This window comes from Staurois parvus, unplaced genomic scaffold (genome assembly GCF_062004578.1).
Source record: "Staurois parvus isolate SC_StPar_1 unplaced genomic scaffold, SC_StPar_1.0 ptg000714l, whole genome shotgun sequence".
Lineage (NCBI taxonomy): Eukaryota > Metazoa > Chordata > Amphibia > Anura > Ranidae > Staurois > Staurois parvus.
This window is the reverse complement of record NW_028318510.1, coordinates 69,637-95,305: the sequence shown is the minus strand read 5'-3', so window position 1 is coordinate 95,305 and position 25,669 is coordinate 69,637. Positions and strand designations below refer to the sequence as shown.

The 25,669-nt window shown below is 43.6% G+C and overlaps 1 protein-coding gene across 1 annotated transcript in view; it reads right to left on the bottom strand.

Moving 5' to 3' along the window:
• Nucleotides 1-25,669, bottom strand: part of IPO11 (importin 11) — a 661,807-nt gene that overhangs the window by 567,072 nt on the left and 69,066 nt on the right. The window contains exons 4-5 of the mRNA XM_089653447.1: nt 8,292-8,364; nt 6,238-6,441 (exon numbers count right to left, since the gene is read on the bottom strand). Of these exons, the coding sequence (XP_089509573.1) occupies nt 6,238-6,441; nt 8,292-8,364 (277 nt within the window). The remainder of the gene's footprint in view (nt 1-6,237; nt 6,442-8,291; nt 8,365-25,669) is intronic.

Here is a 25,669-nt window from a genome sequence, read left to right as displayed (position 1 = left end):
TGCTGCACTCTCCTACGGAGGTCTCACCTGGACCCACTCACCCAGGCCTAACGGTCGTAAAGGTGGTGGGGTTGGTCTGTTCCTGTCACCGCAGAGCACCTTCCGAGTCCTCCCAAACCCCCCCTCCCTATCCTTCTCCTCCTGCGAGGCCCACTGCGTCCGACTATTCTCCCCAACCCCCCTGAAGATTGCTGTGATATACCGGCCTCCTGGATCCATACCCCGCTTCCTGGATGACTTCTCCTCCTGGCTACCCTTCTTCCTCTCCTCTTGAGCTACCCACCATCATTCTTGGGGATTTCAACATCCCTGTCAACCTCGACAACCCAGACACAGCCCGTCTCCTCCACCTAACCTCCTCCTTTGCACTTGCACAGTGCATACAATCCACCACCCACTCCGACGGAAATATCCTGGACCTTGTCTTCTCCAACCGCTGCGCTCCCCACAACCTCACTAACACCCCCTTCCCTCTCTCTGACCACAACCTGATTACCTTCTCTATCTCCTCATCCTCCAACGCCTACCCCTCCAAATGTCACACTACTACCAGCCGTAACCTCCGCAACCTTAACCCTGCCCCCCTCCACTCTGCAGCTGATCAACTCCACGACCGCATCCTCCCCCTGTCCTGCCCCGACTTGGCTTTGACCGCCTACAACAATGTGCTCTCAACAGCCCTTGACTCACTAGCGCCTTTAACCACACGCAACATCAGACCCCGACCGCTCCAGCCCTGGCAGACTGATCACATCAAAACCCTCAAACGACAAAGTCGTGCCCTGGAGCGACTATGGCGCAAAACCAAATCCCAACAAGCCTTCACCCGCTACAAATCTGCCTTCCGCACCTACACCTCCTCCCTCCATGCTGCCAAACAAGCCTACTTCTTGACCCTCATCAAGGCCCTCTCCTCCAATCCTCGCCGACTCTTCTCCACCTTCAACTCTCTACTCTCGCCACCCCCACCTCCACCCAGCACCTCACTCACTGCCCTTGAGATTGCCAATCACTTCAAAAACAAGATTGACACAATTCGCAAGGACATTGCCGAAACTCACACACCCTCTCAACCCGTCCCCTCTCACACAGCTACCCCCTTATCCCCCCTCCCCCTCGACATAACCCGCAGGGACTTCGTCGCTGCTCAAACTCTCTCCAACCCCCTTCACCCTCACTCAGCTACCCCCTCATCACCCCTCTCCCACAGCCCCACCACTGCTCTGACCTCCTCTTCCACCCCACCCTACATTCCTCATACTGAAGCTCCCCCCACACTCCGCACCTTTGACCTTACTACCATCAAGGAAGTCTCCAAGATCCTCTCTGATGCCCGCCTCACCACCTGCACCCTCGACCCTATCCCCTCACAACTCCTACGACCTTCCTCCTCCTCCATCCTACGCTCCCTCACCCACATCTTCAATCTCTCCCTCTCCTCGGGCACTTTCCCCTCCCCTCTGAAACATGCACACATCACCCCCATACTTAAAAAGCCCTCCCTGGACCCCAATGACCCGAACAACCTCAGACCCATCTCCCTGCTCCCATTTACATCTAAACTCCTCGAGCGCCTAGTCTACACCCGCCTATGCTCTCACCTCAACGACAACAACCTCCTCGATCCCCTACAGTCCGGCTTCCGTCCCCTACACTCCACCGAAACTGCCTTACTCAAACTCTCCAACGACCTGCTAACCGCCAAAGCTAATGGCCACTATTCAGTGCTCCTACTCCTTGACCTCTCTGCGGCCTTCGACACAGTCGACCACCCCCTCCTCCTCAAAAAACTACACTCCCTCGGCCTCAGAGATTCTGCTCTCTCCTGGCTCTCATCCTACCTGTCACAACGCTCCTTCAGCGTTACCTATAATGCTACCACCTCCCCCTCACTCCCCCTCTCTGTTGGGGTCCCTCAAGGCTCTGTCCTTGGGCCCCTTCTCTTCTCCATCTATACCTCCTCCCTTGGCCAACACTCTCACGGCTTCAACTACCACCTCTATGCCGACGACACACAAATCTATCTCTCAACCCCCCACCTCACCCCCTTGGTCTCAGCCCGAATCACACACTTACTGAGCGACATATCAGACTGGATGTCGCTCCACTTCCTTAAATTGAACCTCTCCAAAACCGAGTTTCTTGTCTTCCCCCCAACCCGGACACCACCCCCCATTGATTTCTCCGTCACATCCAACAACGCTACCATCAAACCCGCCCTGCAGGCCAGAGTACTGGGTGTCATTCTGGACTCCAACCTATCCTTCCAGCCCCAAGTCCAATCTTTAACAAACTCGTGTAGACTCCACCTCCGCAACATCGCCAAAATCCGCACGTTCCTAACCCCAGAAACCACTAAACAGCTCATCCACTCTCTCATCATATCACGACTCAACTACTGCAACTCCCTCCTCACTGGCCTGCCTCGCCGCTGGCTATCCCCGCTTCAGTCGATCCTGAATACGGTTGCCAGACTCATTCACCTTTCCAACCGCTCTGTCTCCGCCACCCCCCTCTGCCAATCCCTCCACTGGCTTCCGATTGCGCAACGGATCAAATTCAAAATCCTAACGCTGACGTACAAAGCTGTCCACCATACTGCCCCGAACTACATCACTGACCTAATATCCAAGTACCGCCCAGCACGCACACTCCGCTCCTCACAAGACCTCCTTCTCTCTAGTTCCCTGGTCTCCTCCTCCCATGCCCGCCTCCAGGACTTCTCCAGGGTGTCACCCATCCTCTGGAACTCCCTGCCCCAACCCATCAGATTATCACCTACTCTCCTCTCCTTTAGGCGCACCCTGAAAACCCATCTCTTCAGGGAAGCCTACCCCACCCCTGCTAACTTGCCGACCTCCTCCACTCTTCCTACCACTCCATCCCCCACAGCTATCTCCTCCTGTGCCACCACCCCCTCCCTCCTAGATTGTAAGCTCGAAAGAGCAGGGCCCTCGAACCTCTCGTGTATCACATTGTATTGGTATTGTTCTGTCACATGTTCTGTCCCCTTTGTAATGTACAGCGCTGAGCAAACTATTGGCGCTTTATAAATACTGTATAATAATAATAATAATAATATATACACCACCATAACCACAGTTGGCAGCTTCATTGGTTGTAAAGGATAGGAGGGTTTAGTTCCGCTTTAATTCTTTAGTGTTTGTGTAGATGGAGTTGAGATTTAGAAGTAAGGCAAATGTAGTACTGCTTTTTGGTGTTTCTGAGAAGTTTTGACTTGTGTTGAAGGTGCATTGATTTGCCTTTCAGTTTCACAGCATGTTATTTCTGAGTTGAATCATGCTGCTTTGAGTTTGAGTTTCTTTTGTATTTACATTGACTTTTATAGGTAAGAAAAGCAGTTCTGATGCATACAAAAGTTTGCAAATGTGAACTCTTATATTGGAGATATATATATATATATATATATATATATATATTTATTTAACCCATTTCTACCATTTTACTTTCAATAAATGTTTATTAAAGTATTTCACTATGCAGATCATAATATAAGGATGTACAATAGGTAGATATAGACATAACACTAGAAGTCACTAGAACAATAGCCATCAAGAACATGACTCCATTCAAAAGCATAAGAAAATGACTGTAAATAATCAGAGTAGTAAGCCATTGATATAAAGCTGATCTGAGGATTTGGCAGCCAATAAGGCACTGGTTAGGAGACACCACTAAGTCCAGGTGGGTAATGGGGTCTGTTTCCAGGTGGAAACAAGAAAAGAAGAAAAGAGATTTCCACAGCAGGGTATTCAACCATTTTCAATCAGCCTATGACTACAAAAACTGCCAAACATATCACAGAAACCCACCATCAAAAACAGATGGTTGTAGGTCACCTTGTGTAAATATTAACGGTATGTTAGGAAAAAATGAAATGAGAATCAGACAGACAAACATAAGCTGCATTGCAAAAATTAATTAAATAAGTATCCAATGACCCTTGCTTAGCTTCATAGCACAGCGCAACATCTGTGCAATGTTTACAACTAGCAGGCCTGCTGATACTAGAATGTGTGTTGGAATGTGTCCATGGGTCTTCTTTAAAGGAGATGTATGGCCAAAACCTTTTTTGCGTACTTCTCCTATGGATCACAGGAGTGCAGTTTGTTGCTGATGTCACTCAGCCAGTCCAGGCTCTGGACCGATCCTGACAGCTGGGGTCCACCCAGATGCCTGGACCGACAGCTGGCTCAGTCCCTCAGGGAGTCACTGAGAGCCTGAGCCAGCCGCTCCTGCCCCCTCCACAGCCCAGAATTCCAGTGAGTGGTGGAGGGGCAGTCGCCAGCTCTCTGCTCACGATCGCTCAGTTCTCAGTCTTAGAAGCTGTGGGGAGCAGATACTGCATCCACCTAGGTCAGAAAAATTTTTCGGAAACCAAAACTTCTCTTTTAAAATGTTGCTGGCACAAAGACAAGCGGTTTGACTAAACAGTTTTATGGCAAATTAATGGATAGTTATTGATATTTGAGTCCTTGTATGATGCTACTGGTTCTGGTAGGTGTAAAGTTTGGAATCTTAGCAGAATAACAGTTGGAACTACTACTCTTACTTTCGGATCCATATCTATAACTGGAAAAAGTTATAAGGTTTTGAAGATTTTTTTTGTGAGCTAACTAGGTAATTGCAGCAACCAGCCCTGTCCTTTGGGCAGTTTGAGAGGGTGGCAACCCACTTTGATCTGTAAGGTAACTCTTGATCACATCTGGAAGGGTTCCATCAATGTGGGGGTATGGTTCAAGTTTTCCAGTTCCAGCCCCAAGAGCAGCAAAGATATTCTAGGTTTATCCTTTTATTTTTAATGATATATGCTTGTATGTCTCACTTCTGTTTTTCTAACCCTACCTGCCTAACAATATTAAATATAATAAAATATATGCTGGTTTTTGGTTGCTTTAAAGAAGGCACAAGTTTGTGGAGACTGTTGTAATGCCCCGTTCACACAATCAGAAAATAGGATGACAAAAAACGCTTTCGGAGGGATTGTACAATAATCTGATCGCTAGTACTCAGATTTCAACAGCCAATCACGATAGCTCATGCAACAATATCCAAAGGAACCAGCATTAACATTTTTCTCGTACGATAAAAGCGCAGACAACTTTCATTTAATCAGTACAGTATTTATCCGAAAAAAATCGAGAGACCAAGACCACGCATGCTCAGAAACAAAAGAATACATTACAATACAATACATTACATCACTTCCAAAGTTGTATTCTTTTCTACGCGAGGTCACTTTGGTAACCTCTTCATTTTTGATATAAGACTAGCATGCAACAAAAAATGAACGGTAAGTGGTCTGATTATCTGATCTCGTGTCAAAGGTATAAGACTGTTGTGTGTGTGTAGTCATATCATCAGTGCCTATTGGCTAGGTCGTGTGTGAGATTGCATTGTGTGGCTGCCCTCTCACATTCCCTGTAACTGCAAACGGCTAATAGACAACAAACTGGTCAATCTGACTGCAAGCAGATTACTACCAGCATGTGGAAGTTGTCATCAGCAGAGATCTGTGTGTTGTGGTGCATTGTATTAAGAAAAAAAGGTGCATTATTTTGTCAGTTCTGGTACACTGGCCAGCCCATTGAAATTAATAGGTTACCTTAAAGAAATGAATGTTTATGCATGAACCCCACCTATTATTATTGTCTGTGTCTCTCTGGTGAGCTTTCCCTTCTTTGTGTTTTGAAGACACAACAGGAAGAAAACCAAAAAGAGAAAAAAATCCCCTCTAAGCTATATAGTATTCAGAAGAACAGGTGTCCCCATAGATAGATTTTCCCTCACTGCTGTTCTGCCATCATTTTCTTTCTTGATGGTTATGCTCCTCTCTACTCGAACTTAAACAAAAAAATCCTTAACTAGATATACATGCTAAATCGAGTAAGCCATAAAATTTATGGCTGTATCTAGAAGACTTGGAACTACAGGCATCATTATGAGGAAAAAGAATCATACAAAACTGCATTTACAGGGAGGACAATGCTTTCAAATTGAATTGGTCATAAGTATACCAATTTACCATTAATATAGCTTTAATATATGTCCCAAAGAAAACCAATGAAACAGAACTTTGTCATTGAAATCTTCTTTAAACATATGTAATAGATTATATCTGCTCAGCATTTCTTTGTTTTGGAATGTGGTCTCTATACTGCCAGATCAAGGTGAAAACCCTCCGATCAGAGAACAGAACATAAAGAATTTACTTACGCCTTGAAAGAGCTTCCTATCTGCTGCAAGTCTTTTGGAAGACAAAGTCTTGGTCACGTGATAAAAAGTAAGCAATGCTCTGTGCTGACGAAGGTCATCTTGAACTTTTATCGATTCAACGAGAGTTGGGATAAGTTCAGGCCACTGCTTGGGACAATCAAGCCTTGCTACTTTAGCTATTAAAACTGCAATCTGAGTAGCAATCTGCAAGAAAAAAAACAGTACAAACATGTAAAGAAAAGACATCTAAAGATGTTAAAGAAAAGTCAGATTAGGCACAATCTGACTGCCCTTAAGCACCTAAAAAGACCAGAACGTTTCTACAGACAAAATGCTGGGTGACTATCCATTTTGGTGGGCGGAATCCTCTTGTCAGTGAAACCTCTCTTGGAGGGTTTGTCACCAGGACAAATGTCCCAATTAAATTATTTTCTCTCTGAAAGTGATCACAGGACAAAAAGTGAATATATAAATATATAGACAGGATATATACAGTATAGCACATAGACCACAACAGCAAAAAAAAAAAAAAAAAAAAAAAAAAAACTGGCAGAGGTTCCAGCCATCCCATGCTGTATCCAAAAGTAAGAAAAAAGCATTGGTTGAGATACCGAAAGCATTACCAAAGCTTTCTCTCTTTTTTTTCCAACTGGATTTAATTTCAAAAAATTTAAGAATCCTAGGAGAAAAAGTGTGCAAACATCAGACCCTTAGGTGTTAGCAATATATATATATATATATATATATATATATATATATATATAAAAACACATACACATTCAGTATATAAAAAGGGACTGCGGAAAAAGTAACGAGATCTGCATTCATATTAAAGCAATGAAACTAAAGCAAGCATTTCAATGTCCTCTAGCATCCATACAACCATTAGTGAAGCTCATCATAATGTCAGTTTTTACTTTCAGCACTGCGTCGGCTTGGATATTTTATAAAGCTTTTTCTATCTGTAACTAAAATGATAGATACTGTTTTACTTTTATATATATGCAGCAATTACCTGCGAGTGATCGGCCTTGGGCGCAGACTGTCTACATTCAGGACCGATCACTCACAGGTGCCACACAGCGATTTCATGGGAGTGGTGCATTTAGCTGCAGAAGCTGGCAGCCTCCCACTGCTGTCAATGAGACTGCCTCCTGCAGCTAAAAGCTAGGACCCCCCGCTGATGTTTTGCATATAATCAGTGTTGGTGAGAATACAGGTGTGAATGTGGCCTAAAGGTGAACACCAAGCCTTCTATTGTGCAGGCACACCCTTATTAAGGTTTACTGTTTTTCTTCTTTTTTTTTCTTTATTTCTGTCAAGGCATTTCTATTTATACAACTACCAGCATTTATCTTTCACCTGTGCTAATAAGGCAGTGGTTGCACCAAACAGGAAATATGCATGTCACAATAACAAGAGCATCCATAAATAAGGGCTGCACACCAAAGAGAAGATTTGACAATGATGAAAAACAAATTGACAATGCCTGTACTATGTACATAGGCATGGCCACTTTTACTTTCCATTAGGAGAGGCATGTTTGTCACCCTATAACAGAAAGTACCTGCGCAAGGACTTTCATTGAACGATCACCAAATATTATTTTAATAAAAGCTTCAGAATTTAAAATATTGAAAAAAAAAGTGAAATTACTTTTGCATGTTAAAGCTTACGTATGTGAGAATTTAGTGATTGGATTTACATATATGTTAATTAAATACCGAAAAAACAAAAACAAAATGATGAACCCCATATTCCCAACTCTTACGCTACACAATTAGAGCACAGAAGCAAATAGCATTTTGAATGTTCCCTGCTAGTCAGGAACTTACTGAGAAGAATATAAAAGAATTAAACAAATGTTTTGTTAAAGGATAAATAGAAGCTGACACCACTTTACTGATCATATGAAAGCAAGGACTCCCGACCTGCAGTGTTTATCTATTTCATTTTCAAAGTGTTTATTTAGATGGAAAATAGCACAATTCCATTCCCATAGGGACAGCAATAGAAGATGTAAGCGACTCATCAGTATTCAATTCTGCACTAACCTGATTTACTGGCTCATTGAAGTTGGTGATGAGTCCTGCTCGCAGTGCCGATTTCTCCACCTCTGACAGAGCACTATGGAATCAGGGGAAAAAAGAAAGACAACGCTCATAATCAAAGAAATTGTGAAAAGTGTCATTTTTAAATAACTCCAGTATAAATAATAAAGCAGGATACTTTAAAAAGCTGTCACTAAACATGCATATAACCACTGAATATGATTACCTGCATCCCTTCAATACAATTCCATCATCTGATAGCTTCACAAACGATGTCCACTCACAGATGTGCTACAGAAAATACAATTCATACCTCCAGGAACAGGAAAGTTCATACAGTGGGGAAAATAATTATTTGATCCCCTGCAGATTTTCTAAGTTAGCCCACTTACAAAGAAACGAAGAGTCGATAATTTTTATCATAGGTGTATTTTAAATGATAGAGACAGAATATCGACCAAAAATCCAGAAAACAAATCATACAAATGTTATAAATAGAGTTGCAGTTCAGTGAGTAAAATAGCTATTTGATCTCCTACCAACTAGCAATAATTTTAGTTCCCACAGACTGGCTATGTGCTCATCTTGAACACAAATTAGTCCTGTCAATTTAAGAAGGTGCTCCTAACGACAACTCGTTATGTGTATAAAAGACACTTGTCCACAGAATCTCTTTCTTCCATTCAAATCTGACCACCATGGGCAAGACCAAAGAGCTGTCAGAGGATGTCAGGGACAAGACTGTGAATCTGCACAAGGCTGGAAGGGGCTACAAGACCATCAGCAAGAAGCTTGGTGAGAAGGATACAACTGTTGACAACAAAGGCGCAGTGCTGAAATTCCAATAACAATCCGATATAGAATGTAAATACTGATATACTGAGAAAATGGTCTGCAACAGTATGACCACAATTGCATAGTCTTAATGAGCATATAATCCCACTTGTAAAAAAGTGACAGTAGTGCATATACAAAAAAGTGACTTCTCAGTGCAAAAGTCTATGTAATATATATAATTAGGGTAAGTGATCCACTGTGCGTCTTCTGGTGATCAAATATTCGAATTATACACTCGCCAGATGCATAATTCCAATATGCATATAGAAAAATGTATCATCTCCATGGTTCATTGAAATCCTCTTATGGGCACGTCTATCATCTCTGGGCTTCCCTCTGGGCACCTCTATCCTTTTATGGGGTTCCCTCTGGATCATCCGGTAGGATACTGCACCTCTAGACTCCCTTCCCTGAGGACTCTCAGTAGCAGCACCTTCCACAGGAATCCTGTCTCTCCTTCACCTGGGAGAAGCATACCTCTCCCCTAATTGTCCTTGTTTGTTCTCTCTGTCAGGCACCCTTTCCTTCCCACTGCAATCCAGATTTAGATGCAATCCAGCGATCCAGAGGGAACCCCATAAAAGGATAGAGGTGCCCAGAGGGAAGCCCAGAGATGATAGACGTGCCCATAAGAGGATTTCACTGAACCATGGAGATGATACATGTTTCTATATGCATATTGGAATTATGCATCTGGTGAGTGTATAATTCAAATATTTGATCACCAGAAGACGCACAGTGGATCAGTTACCTTAATTATATATATTACATAGACTTTGGCACTTTTTCACTGAGTAGTCACTTTTTTGTATATGCACTACTGTCACTTTTTTACAAGTAGGATTATATGCTCATTAAGACTATGCAATTGTGGTCATACTGTTGCAGACCATTTTCTCGGTATATCAGTATTTACATTCTATATCGGATTGTTATTGGAATTTCAGCGCTGCACCTTTGTTGTCAGTTTGGTCTAAAGAGGTTATTTGGTGCCTTTTCAGTGTACAGCAGCTTATTTTTAGCGCTCACTTTTACCCCTTTTTGCTTATTAAAGGATACAACTGTGTAGAGATTATTCGCAAATGGAAGAAATACAAAATAACCATCAATCGCCCTTGGTCTGCAGCTCCATGCAGGATTTCGCCTCATGGTGTAAGGATGATCATGAGAAAAGTGAGGGATGAGCCCAGAACTACACGGGAGGAGCTTGTGAATGGCAGTTGGGAGCAAAGTACCAAACAAACCATTGGTAACACAATACGCTGCCATGGATTGAAATCCTGCAGCGCCCACAAGGTCCCCCTCCTTGAGAAGGCACATGTACAGGCCACCTGCAGTTTTCCACTGAACATCTAAATGATTCAGAGAAGGACTGGGAGAAAGTGCTGTGGTCAGATGAAACCAAAATTGAGCTCTTTGGCATCAACTCGACTCGCTGTGTTTGGAGGAAAAATAATGCCGACTATGACCCTAAGAGCACAATCTCTATAGTCAAGCACGGAGGTGAAAACATTATGCTTTGGGGCTGTTTCTCTGCTAAAGGTACAGGCTGACTTTGCTGCATTGAGGGGCCAATAGACATGGACATGTATTGTAAAATCTTGGATGAGAACCTTCTTCCCTCAGCCAGAACACTGAAGATAGGTCATGGATGGGTTTTCCAGCATGACAATGACCCAAAACATACCACCAAGGCAACAAAGCATTGGCTCAAGAAGAAGCACATTAAGGTCATGTAGTGGACTTTTATCCTATAGAAAATTTATGGAGGGAGCTGAAACATCGAGTTGCCAAGTGACAGCCAAAAACACTTAAAGTAGTTGTAAAGGCAGCACCTCCACAGCCCCTTCAATACTTACCTATGCCTCATAGCGATTCAGCAATGTGAATGACAGCCTTGGCTATCCCAGATCTCTGCTCCTCACTGGCTGAGACAGCAAGTGGAAGCCATTGGTTCCCACTGCTGTCAATCACAGCCAGTCAGCCAATGAGGAGAGTGGCGGAGCCAAGTCGCCGACTCCATGTGTGAATGGATACACGGAGCAGTGGGTGCCCCCATAGCAAGCGCTTTCTGTGGGGGCACCCTGCAGACAGGAGGAGCCAGGAGAGCCAGCGGGGGACCCAAGAAGAGGAGGATCCAGGCTGCTCTGTGCAAAACCACTGCACACAGTAAGTAAATATAGACATGTATGTTATTTTACTGAAAAAAAATGGAACCTTTAGAATCGTTTTAAGGATTTAGAGCAAATCTGTAAAGAAGAGTGGACCAAAATACCTCCTGATGTGTGCACGCCTGGTAACCAACTAAAAGGAATTACTTACCTCTGTGCTTGCCAACAAGTGTTTCTCAACCAACTACTAAGACATGTTTTGCTTGGGTATCAAAAATGTATTTTACTCACTGAACTGCAACTCAATTTATAACATTTGTATCATGTTGTTTTTCAAAATCTGCAGGGGATCAAATAATCCTTGTACATACTAGATAGGAACATAAGCATTTAGTTACAGCATATCTCTGGCTAATAATTTTCTGGTTTTGGATATGGTGCTGAAGGCTTACAGAAGACATTTGGGAGAGATCCACCTAGAAGTCTCTGGGGAAAACTGAACAGAACTGGCTAGCAAAAGGGAAGATTTTTGTGAAGATCGCAAAAAGTCAGATTCTGGAGTAAGGAAGGGTGGGCTACTTTTGTTCAGGAGGGCTAGGCAGTTAGAATTTCTGTAATATCTGTAAAAGTGCACTTATCTTTGAAAAGCCCACGGTTACTTTATTTTTTTAAAAGGCAAAGTTCAAAAGTTTTGGACACAAAAAAATGTACATTTATTATTTTTTTTCTAAGGAGCCCGCAAAACATTGCACCATAATCAGCAGAAAGAGGGTGCAATCTCAGGCTCCTGAAGACTCTCAGGATAGCTGTCTGCCCTGACTTTCTGTACATGCAGGTAGTTTCAAATATTTCAAGAATTAGCTTTATATATATATATATATATATATATATATATATATATATATATATATATATATACACACACACACAGTTGTGTTCAAAATAATAGCAGTGTGTTGAGAAAAGTGAATAAAGCTCAAAATCCTTCTAATAGCTTTTATTTCCATACACACAAATGTATTGGGAACACTACACATTCTATTCCAAAACATGAAGAAAAATATATCACATTTGTATTGTTCCTCTAAAAAAATTGAAGAAAAGTGACTGTTCAAAAAAATAGCAGTGTTTGTATTCTTCTTTACAAACTCAAACATTCACTATATAAACTGAAAAATGTTTGAAGATTTTGCTTTTCTTTGAATCACTTAATTAATATTTAGTTGTATAAGCGCTGTTTCTGAGAACTGCTGTACATCTGTGTTGCATGGAGTCAACCAACTTCTGGCACCTGTGAACAGGTATTCCAGCCCAGGATGATTGGACTACATTCCACAGTTCTCTGATTCTTGGTTTTGCCTCAGAAACTGCATTTTTGATGTCACCCCACAAGTTTTCTATTGGATTAAGATCCGGGGATTGGGCTGGCCACTCCATAACGTCAATCTTGTTGGTCTGGAACCAAGATATTGCACGTTTACTGGTGTGTTTGGGGTCGTTGTCTTGTTGGAACACCCATTTCAAGGGCATTTCCTCTTCAGCATAAGGCAGCATGACCTCTTCAAGTATTCTGATGTATTCAAACTGATCCATGATCCCTGGTATGCGATAAACACGGTAGTAAGAGAAACATCCCCATATCACAATGCTTGCGCAACCATGCTTCACTGTCTTCACAGTGTACTGTGGCTTGAATTCAGTGTTTGGGGGTCGTCTGACAAACTGTCTCCGGCCACTAGACCCAAAAAGAACAATCTTACTTTCATCAGTCCACAAAATGTTGCACCATTTCTCTTTAGGCCAGTCAAGTGCTCTTTGGCAAATTGTAACCTCTTCAGCACATGTCTTTTTTTCAACAGTGGGACTTTGCGGGGGCTTCTTGCAGATAGCTTGGCTTCACACGGGCGTCTTCTAATTGTAGCAGTACTCACAAGGAACTTTAGACCTTCTTTGATCTTCCTGGAGCTGATTGTTGGCTGAGTCCTTGCCATTTTGGCAATTCTTCTATCAATTCGAATGGTAGTTTTTTGCTTTCTTCCACGTTTTTCAGGTTTTGGTTGCCATTTTAAAGCATGTGCGATCAGTTTAGCTGAGCAGCCCATCATTTTCTGCACTTCTTTATATGTTTTCCCCTCTCCAATCAACTTTTTAATCAAGGTACGCTGTTCTTCTGAACAATGTCTGGAACGACCCATTTTTCTCAGAATGTCAGAGAGAGAAATGCACTGTAACCAGCAAGTACAACATTTGCTGCCTTCCTTCCTTAAATAAGGGCAATAATTGCCACCTGTTTTTCAAAGAATGAATGACCTCACTAATAGAACTCCACACTGCTATTATTTTGAACATGCCCCTTTCAATTACACAGAATCAGCAGCATGAATGTCATGACTGTTGGGTCTGTTGGATTTCTATTACTCTACTACAGCTGCTAGTAAATTATTTGCCATGTAGAAATATCATTTCTACCAAAAACAGTGATTGATCAGGTTAGTGATGTCTGCCTGCTATTATTTTGAACACAACTATGTGTGTGTGTGTATATATGTATGTATGTGTGTGTGTATATATATATATATATATATATATATATATATATATACAAACACAGGACAACTGTGGCAAACAACTAAAATAAGTTTCCTACTAAATAAAATATTTTAACATGAAAAATGGAGAGCGATTTTTCTGTTACAGAAAATATGGATATTACCTGCACAGGTCCAATTTAGCAATAACAGCAACAGGCCAAATTTATGCCTGTAATTACAAAGCTAGCCTGCAAATGAATTTCAGAGTTTAATGTGTTAAGTGAGGGCATGAATACATTTGATGGTTCAGGGCTATATGCACTCAGAATTTCTCTGTTCCTGGCTAATATGTCTAAACAGCTAAACAGCTTTAGAGACAGCAGTAATATAATTTATTGCAAACACGCCCTTCCTATGAAAATTTAACAATATGTCTCCAGACTGAGACAGTACACAAATGTCATACTTTATTTTAAGGTTTGGCAAGTTACAAAGTTTTTTCAGTTATAAAAGTAATGATTTTTCAGAATACCCTGGAAGCCTTTGAACCACGTCATCCAAAAGGCCAGGGCTGCTTCTAGCTAAACTATAAAGATCTGCCACATTATGCCCTAATCACCCCCCTAATGCAAGGGATTATTGCACTGTAAGGGGATGGGGTGAATCGCTTACCCTGCCTCCACTTTGTGCCTCTTTTCATCTCTTTGAGTGAGCTTTTGATGTTTTAGTTCAATACAAATTCAACAGATTTGCTTTAAAGTGACTGTTAAGGTTGTTTTTTTTTTATATTAAAATAACAAGCTGTTAAACTTACCTGCTCTGTGTAATAGTTTTGCACAGAGCAGCTCCGATCCTCCTCTTTTAGGGTCCCCCACACGTGCCTCCATCCTCCTAAAACGCCCCCCCCCCCCATTCATGCTTGCTCGCTCATGAGCCCTGCTCTGTGTGTCCATAAGAGAGACAGCGGGCCTCGGCCTCGCTCCATGTCACTGACTCTGACAGCAGTAGGAGTCAATCTCTCCTGGTATATCTGGCCAGTGAGGAGCAAGAGAGTCGAGAGAGGCTCGGCACTCGTGCACATCGCTGGATCAAAATCAGGCTCAGGCAGGGGCGGACTGACCATTTGGAAACTCTGGCACTGCCCGAGGGCCCGGGGTCAGTAGGGGGCCCCATGAGATGCCCCTGGTACCTTTTTCATAGGCTTTTTTGAGTTTGGACAAGGACACAGGGGTCACATGATCCCCTATTGCCCGGGGGCCCCATGAGTTGTCAGTCCACCCCTGGGCTCCGGTATGTATATAAGGGGGGCTGCCGGGGAAGACGCAAGCAGAAGATTTTTTTACCTTACTGCAGAAAATGCAGTAAGGTAAAAAAAACCTTCTGCCTTTACAACCACTCTAAAGCTGAAATCCAGGTATGGATTTTATTGCATAGTTACATTGGTCCAGCTTGATCCAATTAAGTATGCATAAGCCATACCTGCGGGACTGTGGAAGATACTAGAGAGATCACCGCTATCTTCTAGGTCCTGTTCTTTGCATTTTTCCCCAAGAACACAAAGGCTTCTCTGGATTGGACAAGGTGAAGATCGTGCTATCCCCACGAAACCTCACCACCTCACCCAACCAGGGAACGCTTTGCACTCACTGAAAAAAAATAAAATGCAAGGTGTTCCATGAATGATGCCAGAGCCTGGCAATCCCCTGTGGTCACTATGCAGTTAGGCAGCCAGTTGACACAGGACCCAGAAGACAGGGGTGATCACTGTAGAAGAGGCAACTACTACAGTGACTCTCCACTTGCACAGCAGTTTTACAGGTATGAAATATGCGTACAGTCTACGCTTGGCCAACGTAACTAAGTAATAAAGTTCACAACCTGGAGTTCAGCTCTAAAAGGGACAGCTTCATAAAAAATATCTAGCAAAGCCCCTGTATGGAAAACTGTAAATACTTAAAGCGGAGTTCCACTCACTCTGTAAAAGAATAAAAGTCAGCAGCTACAAAAACTGTAGCTGCTGTCTTTTAAAAAAAAGCCACTCACCTGTCCCATGATCCCGCTTTGCCCCCACCACAGCCCATTTCACCAGCCGTCCTGTATTCCAGGCACCAGCATCTTCAGTGTCTGCATCCGGCTGTGATAGCTTGCAGCGGCTTCACAGCCGGGTGCCCACTGCGCATGCAGGAGGAGGACAACTTCCATTTCCGATCGCCTAGGCGGGTACCTGTCAAATTTGGGTAACCCCCCCCCCCCCGCTCCCCAAAGGTGCCACTCCTTAATGGGGAGCAGGGGACCAATCTTTAAAGCGGAACTTCCCCTTTTGGGTGGAACGCCACTTTAAGCTTCACAGTGGCTGTGGCAATGACCACTGCTTCATTTATGAGTTCTTGTCCCCCAAAGTCCACTGGGAAACTGACACATCCTGCACCACACACTTCTACTGCACGTTGCATATCACAAAATGCAGGTATATCACTAATTGGAAGGACAGAAACATACTGCAATAATGCTACAGTTTTTATTTCTGTGTTCCAGTGTTTTATACCATGTTCCAGGCTCCTGATTAGGTGAATACCATCTCACACTGCCGTATTCCTCACGAGGAGGTAGGGTGATATATGCAAAGACCCATAATGAGGGGCAGGTGGGTGGAGCTTTATCAGCTGAGGAACGCCAAAGTGCTTTTCCTTTTGTGACATATCTTTGTCAGGACAAATTCACAAACATTCACACTATACAAAAGGAATGCTTGTCTCTTATTCAATAATTATCCTGCATCTGGTGCTGGATTCTAAAAAAATCTAAAGCAGGAGTAAGCAATGTCAGCACTTTAGCGGTTTTATTGAACTATAAATTCCATCATGCTTCTGCCTCTGGATTTCAAACGAGAAAGTAAATACATTTTTGAACTATTATATATAGATTACCCTCTGGAGTAGGTATCTCCTTCAGTAATTGCATGCAACAATTTCACAATTAAGGAATGCTAACCTTTCTCCAATTTTTATTAGATGTATGATTGTACGGGATCTGCATTAAAACCAGACATACCCTGGCAGTTAACATCTTAAAAAGGCAGCTAGCAATGGGAAAGACATACAGTATTTCTCTCATGAGAGGTTTGGGGGTAAGCCTTTGCAAGATCTGCACACTGCCTGGGAGTGATTGTAGTCCAACCTTCTTATAGATGGGTTTGTTTTAGGAAAGATGATGTTTGTTCTGCATCATTTTCACAGATACGCTCTTGGATCGAAGTCAGGACTGTTAGCAGCCATTGCAAGATTTTATTTTATATAATATTTATAGAAATATTTTCCAGACAATATTTTGCGTCTAAAAAGAAACTGCAGAATACACAAAAGTAGTGCGCTACAGATAGTATGCAGCTGACCATGATCAAGAGGTTACAGAAGAACCAGCTGGAAGAAAACAAGGGTATCAGGCCTATCATAGGCCAGACCACAATCATAGCAGCAAGTACAGCATAAATAAACATGTTATCATCTTACAAAAAGGATTTGTGGGTCTGGAGGGTGTAACGTGGATGCCACAACCAGGAGAGAGTCAACTAAGCAGCAGCAAGTAGCCCACAGGACAGACACTCATCATAACTCACATGGAAGTGAACCCTCATCAATCAGACCAAGGGCAACTGTAATCAAAAGCCCTCCATAAGACCTAAGGTGCCATTCCAAAACCACTGATGGTCCAGCAGAGCTCGGTGCAATATGGTGCAGGCTCCAGACAGCTGTTTGTCAGTTACCATAAAATAAAAAACTAAGCACCCTAAAACAAAGAAAACAAAAAGCAAAAGAAAAAACAGTAACCCAGATAGGACACAGATCGGTAAATAAAGACAGCAAAGGGATCCACAGCTCCCTTCCACTTGGCTGTGGTTGCACAAAACAGGGGAATTAAACCAGATGGAAGATCTTATATTGTCCCACAAACATAAACATGAGGTCTACTCCAAAACATGGACACTATAGAACATGTTTATATATTCTGAGGAAGGGAAGTCTCTCTTCAAGGTGGCCTCCACCAGTGGTCCTCTTAAAGACTTGTTTCCCACATAGCATTTTACCCCTCCTCCCTCAACTCCCCCCACCAGGGTTTATTATTACTTTTTCCATATTGTAACTGATATGTGGTCATATGGTATGTTTACTGTCTGGACTTTTTTGTACTTATCTTGCTATACTCTTCGTTCGGGATGGAACCTGCTGTTCTATAAAATAAAGAATGTGTTAAAAAAAAAAAAAAACAGACAGAAAGCCATGCTACAACTGTGATCTCCTCTCAAAAATAGCATCTCCGACAGTAAGGCCTACAGAGAAGCTGATGATAAAAAACTACTCAAACTGTCACAGATGGGGGGAGCAAGGGCACAAGCAAAGTGGGAGTTGGGGTCCCTGAAGCCCCTAAGTTGTAATGAATCCATGTAGCTCTGATGGAGAAAAACCTGTCATACCTGCCCTTACATGTAGCCATCCATTCCTCTGCCTCCATTAAATCATTTACTAGCTGTACCCAGTCTAAGCAACAAGGAACATGAGTCCTTTTCCAGTAAATCAGAATCAAACAGCGTATGGCATTTATGAGATGTGGCAACACGCTTTTACTATGATGGCTAAGAGGATTGAAAAGAACAGGAAATGCAACGGTGAGTCAGGGACATCAATATCTAGGTTCACCTTAATTTGGGCTATCATATCTAACCAGAAAGGGTGTAACTTGGGACACTCCCCCCCCCCCAGATATGCAAAAAGGTGCTGTGCCTATCCAGGCCTATTTTAAAGCAATCCACTGTGCTAGCCAGAACCAACTCTTGAGGGAGTCTATTCCACATTTTCACAGCTCTTACTGTGAAGAAACCTTTCCGTGTTTGGAGATTACATTTCTTTTCTTCCAGACGTAAAGAGTGCCCCCTTGTCCTCTGTGATGATCTCAAGGTGAATAACTCTACGCTGAGTCCACTATATGAACCACTGATGTATTTATACATGTTGATCATATCCCCCCTTAATCTCCCCCAAACGCCGTGTGGCATTTATGAGATGTGGCAACACGCTTTTCCTATGATGGCTAAGAGGATTGGAAGGAACAGGAAATGCAATGGTGAGTCAGGGACATCAATATCTAGGATCACCTTAATTTGGGCTAGGATATCTAACCAGAAAGGGTGTAACTTGGGACACTCCCCCTAGATCAGCGGTTCTCAACCTGGGGGTCGAACGACCATTTCCCAGGGGTCGCCTAAGACCATCGGAAAACACATATTTCCGATGGTCTTAGGAACCGAGACACCGCTGCTCTGTCTCGCGATCTGTGGGCGGGATGATATGCTGCCCCTGTAACCTGGCCACACCTCCGGGATCACTCAACAGCTCCGCCTCCTCGCCGCTGATTGGCCACCGGAACTGTAGCTCAGGAGAGGCACACAGGCGGCCAATCACCGGCGAGGAGGTGGAGCTTGGAGAGGAGGAGCCGAGCGGCAGAGCGCGCAGATCGAAGAAGATCGAGGGAGCTGCAGGACCGAGTGAAGAGGAGAGAGGCCAGAGAAGGAAGACAGCTGACAGGTAAGTGCAAATTTTGCTTCTGCAGGCTGTAGATGGGAGAGGGAGAGAGCGAGCCCAGGCTGGAGCAGGGGTCAGCAAGGTAAGTATCATTGCTGACCCCAATGACACCAATGATAGGCACTATTCCTCCCCCCACTGACACCAACGATGGGGCACTATTCCTCCCACTGACACCAACGATGGGGCACTATTCCTCCCCCCACTGACACCAATGATGGGGCACTATTCCTCCCCCCACTGACACCAACGATGGGGCACTATTCCTCCCACTGATACCAATGATGGGGCACTATTCCTCCCACTGACACCAACGATGGGGCACTATTCCTCCCACTGACACCAACGATGGGGCACTATTCCTCCCCCCACTGACACCAACGATGGGACACTATTCCTCCCCCCACTGACACCAACGATGGGGCACTATTCCTCCCCCCACTGACACCAACGATGGGGCACTATTCCTCCCCCCACTGACACCAACGATGGGGCACTATTCCTCCCCCCACTGACACCAACGATGGGGCACTATTCCTCCCCCCACTGACACCAATGATAGGCACTATTCCTCCCCCCACTGACACCAATGATGGGGCACTATTCCTCCCACTGACACCAACGATGCGGCACTATTCCTCCCACTGACACCAACGATGGGGCACTATTCCTCCCACTGGCACCAATGATAGGCACTATTCCTCCCCCCACTGACACCAACGATAGGCACTATTCCTCCCCCCACTGACACCAACGATGGGGCGCTATTCCTCCCCCCACTGACACCAACGATGGGGCGCTATTCCTCCCCCCACTGACACCAACGATGGGGCACTATTCCTCCCCCCACTGACACCAACGATGGGGCACTATTCCTCCCCCCACTGACACCAACGATGGGGCACTATTCCTCCCCCCACTGACACCAACGATGGGGCACTATTTCTCCCCCCACTGACACCAACGATGGGGCACTATTCCTCCCCCCACTGACACCAACGATGGGGCACTATTCCTCCCCCCACTGACACCAACGATGGGGCACTATTCCTCCCCCCACTGACACCAATGATAGGCACTATTCCTCCCACTGACACCAACGATGGGGCACAATTCCTCCCACTGATACCAATGATGGGGCACTATTCCTCCCACTGACACCAATGATGGGGCACTATTCCTCCCACTGACACCAATGATGGGGCACTATTCCTCCCACTGACACCAATGATGGGACACTATTCCTCCCACTGATACCAATGATGGGGCACTATTCCTCCCACTGACACCAATGATGGGACACTATTCCTCCCACTGACACCAATGATGGAGCACTATTCCCCCCACTGACACCAATGATGGGGCACTATTCCTCCCACTGACACCAATGATGGGGCACTATTCCTCCCACTGATACCGATGATGGGGCACTATTCCTCCCACTGATACCGATGATGGGGCACTATTCCTCCCACTGATACCGATGATGGGGCACTATTCCTCCCACTGATACCGATGATGGGGCACTATTCCTCCCACTGATACCGATGATGGAGCACTATTCCTCCCACTGACACCAACGATGGGGCACTATTCCTCCCACTGATACCAATGATGGGGCACTATTCCTCCCACTGATACCAATGATGGGGCACTATTCCTCCCACTGACACCAATGGCGGGACACTATTCCTCCCACTGATACCAATGATGGGGCACTATTCCTCCCACTGATACCAATGATGGGGCACTATTCCTCCCACTGATACCAATGATGGGGCACTATTCCTCCCACTGACACCAATGGCGGGACACTATTCCTCCCACTGATACCAATGATGGGACACTATTCCTCCCACTGATACCAACGATGGGACGCTATTCCTCCCACTGACATCAGTGATGGGGCGCTAGTCCTCCCACTGATACCAATGATGGGGCACTATTCCTCCCACTGATACCAACGATGGGACGCTATTCCTCCCACTGATACCAATGATGGGGCGCTAGTCCTCCCACTGATACCAATGATGGGGCACTATTCCTCCCACTGACACCAATGATGAGGCACTATTCCTCCCACTGCAAAATTACAGTTCTGAAGTAGCAACGAAAATAATTTTATGGTTGGGGGTCACCACAACATGAGGAACTGTATTAAGGGGTCGCGGCGTTAGAAAGGTTGAGAACCACTGCCCTAGATATACAAAAAGGTGCTGTGCTGTTCACAATCCCTCCAGCAGGAGCCAGACAGGGATAAATCACTGCCAACTTGGAGGGAACCCAAGCAGGATTCCTGATCCAAACTCACACTTCTACGACATTGACGAGTGGCAACACAAAACCTTAAACTAAAATTTCCACACTTGTCCCTGGTAGTTAAATCATACCGTAGAAAGGGTATTCGCTGTAGCACATTTTGAGTGTTTTAGAAAATAAAAACAAGTGCTTAGTAAAGTTTCTTTAATAATGTCAATACCGTTTATCTAGGTCACTTGTTTCTTGCTTGAATAAATGCACTGTACACGACAATGCAACGCAGGGTTTTAAAATGAATTTCTAAGTAAAAAATCCCCTGCACAGAAACAGTGAAACCTTGAACAGTGAAATTTAGATAACTGAGGCACACATTTAACAAGAAGCAGAGAGATGGCAACAACCCAGAGCAAAGAATCCCGGTAAGCTCACTTTTCTCTAGACTGCGATAGATCAAAGGAACAAGGATTGACAACTACATCACATTGCTTTTAAAGATTCAGTGCAAACATATCAAACATCTTAGCAAATGGTCTTTTCTAATCCTACTGTCTGTGATTTGACATATTTCTTTAACATTAAAATGTTTGTAAAGGCAAAATAGAGTGATGAAGGGTTACAACCCCTTGTCGGCTATTGCTGTGTCTCCACTAAGGAGATTTACTCTCCATTTGTCCCAGTGACCACTATCACCAGGACAAAAAAAAATAAAGAAAATGTAAATATTTTTAAATTTAAAGCATATCCACTGAGCTGGCCAGAACCAACTCTTGAGGGAGTCTATTCCACATTTTCACAGCTCCTACTGTGAAGAAACCTTTCCGTATTTGGAGATTACATTTCTTTTCCTCCAGACGTAAAGAGTGCCCCCTTGTCCTCTATGATGACCTTAGAGTGAATAGCTCTACACCGAGTTCACTATATGAACCACTGATGTATTTATACATGTTGATCATATCCCCCCTTAAACTCCTCTTCTCAAGGGAGAATAAATTCAGTTCCTCTAATCTTTCCTCATAGCTGAGCTCCTCCATGCCTCTTATCAGTTTGGTTGTCCTTCTCTGTACTTTCTCCAGTTCCCCAATGTTCTTTTTGTGAATTGGTGCCCAAAACTGAACTGCATATTCCAGATGAGGTCTTACTAATGATTTGTACCGGGGTAATATGATATCTCTCTCTCTCTGGAGTCTATACCTCTTTTAATACAAGAGAGGATTTTGCTCGCTTTAAAAACCGCAGCTTGGCATTGCATGCCATTATTAAGCTTGTGATCTACCAGAACCCCCAAATCCTTCTCTATTGATTCCCCCAGTTGTACTCCCCCCCCCAGTATGTATGATACATGCATATTCTTAGCTCCCAAGTGCATAACCTTAGATTTATCAACATTAAACCTCATTTGCCACATAGTTGCCCAATTAAACAGTGCATTGAGGTCGGCTTGTAAGTTAGAGACCTTTATTGGACATTTATCATTTATATTATTTATTCTAATGATATACCTTTAGGTTTATGAGTACTTTAAACAGTCTTGATATATGCATTATTACCAGTATTTTTGAGAGATTCGTCTGTTATGCGTCTTTGGCATCTATATTGATTTTTTTACTAATTTTAGCGCTGCACTTTTTCTTTTATTTGTGAATAGCACTGTGCTTTGTGAATGGTCCCTTAGTCTTCTGGGACCTGTCATGTGTCCCAGAAGACTATGGGGAGGGAGGGGAGAGGACAACTTCTGTTTCCGTGTTTCCGGTTGACTTAGAAATGTACAAGAAACCACCCCCCAAACCCCCCCCCCCCAAAGGTGCCAATCCTTAAGGGGGGGGAGCGGGGGACAAAGCAGTAAAGCGGAAAAAAGTGGAACTTCCCCTTTTGGATGGAGCTCCACTTTAAGTTATATGTAATAAAAAGGAATGACACAGAGAAATGTATTAAACACGAGACGAGAGGGATGTGCCAAAAGGTATAGAAAGCCAGGCTGAAATTTTGCAGTAATTAGAAAGCAATCCTGCCCCTTGTCAGTGCAAATTTATATCAGCTGGTTCAGTCTCAACTGATGGCCTATAAAAAGGTTTCTCATTACCAAGGTGTCAAACAAGAAACGTCTCATGATGGGCAAAAACAAAGAGCTCTATCAAGACCTTAGAAACTTTATTGTTGCAAAACATACTGATGGCATTGGCTACAGAAGGATTTCTAATCTTCTGAATGTTCCAGTGAGCACTGTTGGGACCATATTTCGAAGTGGAAAGAAAGAACATTGTTTCACCATAACCTGGCCACAACCAGGTGCTCCTCGCAAGATGTCTGACAGAGGAGTGAAAAGAATTATCAGAAGCGTTGTCAAAGAACCAGGGACTTGTGGAGAGCTTCAGAAAAACCTAGAATTATCAGTACAATTGTTATGCACTGAAAACAATAAGTAATGCACTCAACCACCATGACCTGTATGCATGGCTCACCGCGCAAGATATTGCTGAAGAAAAAAGCATGTTGAAGCTCGTTTAAAGTTTGCTGCACAACATTTAGACAAGCCTGTGAAATACTGGGAGAATATAGTCTGGTCAGATGAGACCAAAATTGAACTCTTTGGATGCCATAATACACACCATGTTTGGAGGTCAAATGGCACTGCACATCATTCCAAAAACACCATACCAACAGTGAAGTTTGTAGGTGGGAATATCATGGTGTGGGTCTTTTTTTCAGTATACGGTACTGGCAAACTTCATGTCATTGAAGGAAGGATGAATGGAAAAATGTACCAAGACATTCTTGATAAAAATCTGCTGCCATCTACCAAAATGATGACGTTGAAAGGAGGTGGACATTTCAGCAAAACAGTGATCCCAAACACAAAGCCAGGGAAACTCTCAACTGGTTTCAAAGAAAGAAAATAAAGCTGCTAGAATGGCCCAGCCAATCACCTGACTTGGATCCAATAGAAAATCTATGGAAATAACTAAAGATCAGGATTCATAGAAGAGGCCCACAGAACCTTCAAGATTTTAAGACTGTTTGTGTGGAAGAATGGGCCAAAATCACACCTGAGCAATGCATGTGACTATTTTCTCCATACAAGAGGCGTCTTGAAGCTGTCATAAATTTTAGTTAGTGTGTTCAATCCCTTTTCCCTGTATCATTCCACTTTATTTACACATAAAACTTAATTTCTGAACTTGTTTATTTTGGTTTCTTTGTATGTATGGATTGCATGGGTTGTTGCTGATGTGGTGAAAATTTCATGTCAATAGTACCTTTAGAAATGTACTGAAAAAAAAGGGGGACGTGTTCAATACTTACTTTACCCGCTGTGTGTGTGTGCATATATATATATTTATTTTATTTTTTCCTTTAGTGTTATAAAAGATTTTGATATATTTTGCTACCCTGTCAACAAATCAAATCTTCTTTGATAGAAAAAAAAATCCTCAACTCCAAACATAAACATAACTAAATGACTCGGAGAAATAACCACCTTTCGCATCTTCCTCTCCCCTTCTTGCCTGCTCTACTTAGTTGGTGACAGTAAGCATAAAGGTAAACAGCTGCAGAACTCTGACATATGCTTTTCATTGTCCAGCTAGCAAACTGGGGGTGGAGAGAGGACACCACTAAATTCCTAATAACATCAGAGAATGTGGTATCATCCACCAGACTGTGCTGCTTATCAGGCCTGTGTCAATCTCAGCAGTGTTAGGACAGCTCCATTATGTGTATTTGAGTGCTTCCCTGAAATGTAGCTTTAAATAAGAACTTGTTTGAAACCTTGTTGCTGATTTCTTACTTTCACCTAACCACTTGCCGTCCGCCTGCTGTTTATAAACGGCAGGGCGGTGGCAGTCCAGGGGCGGGTTGCCGTTCATAAACGGCACCCGCCTTTTCTAGCTGTGCGCGCTCCCACCGCGATCCGGTGCCGCTGTGTCCTCCAGACACAGTGAAACACCGATCGTCGGACGGGACCTCTGTACGAGGTCCCGATCATGTGATCACTGATTGGCGAATCAGTGATCACATGCAAAGTAGTAAGCAAGATGTCACTTGTGACATCATTGCTTACTACGTGTGAA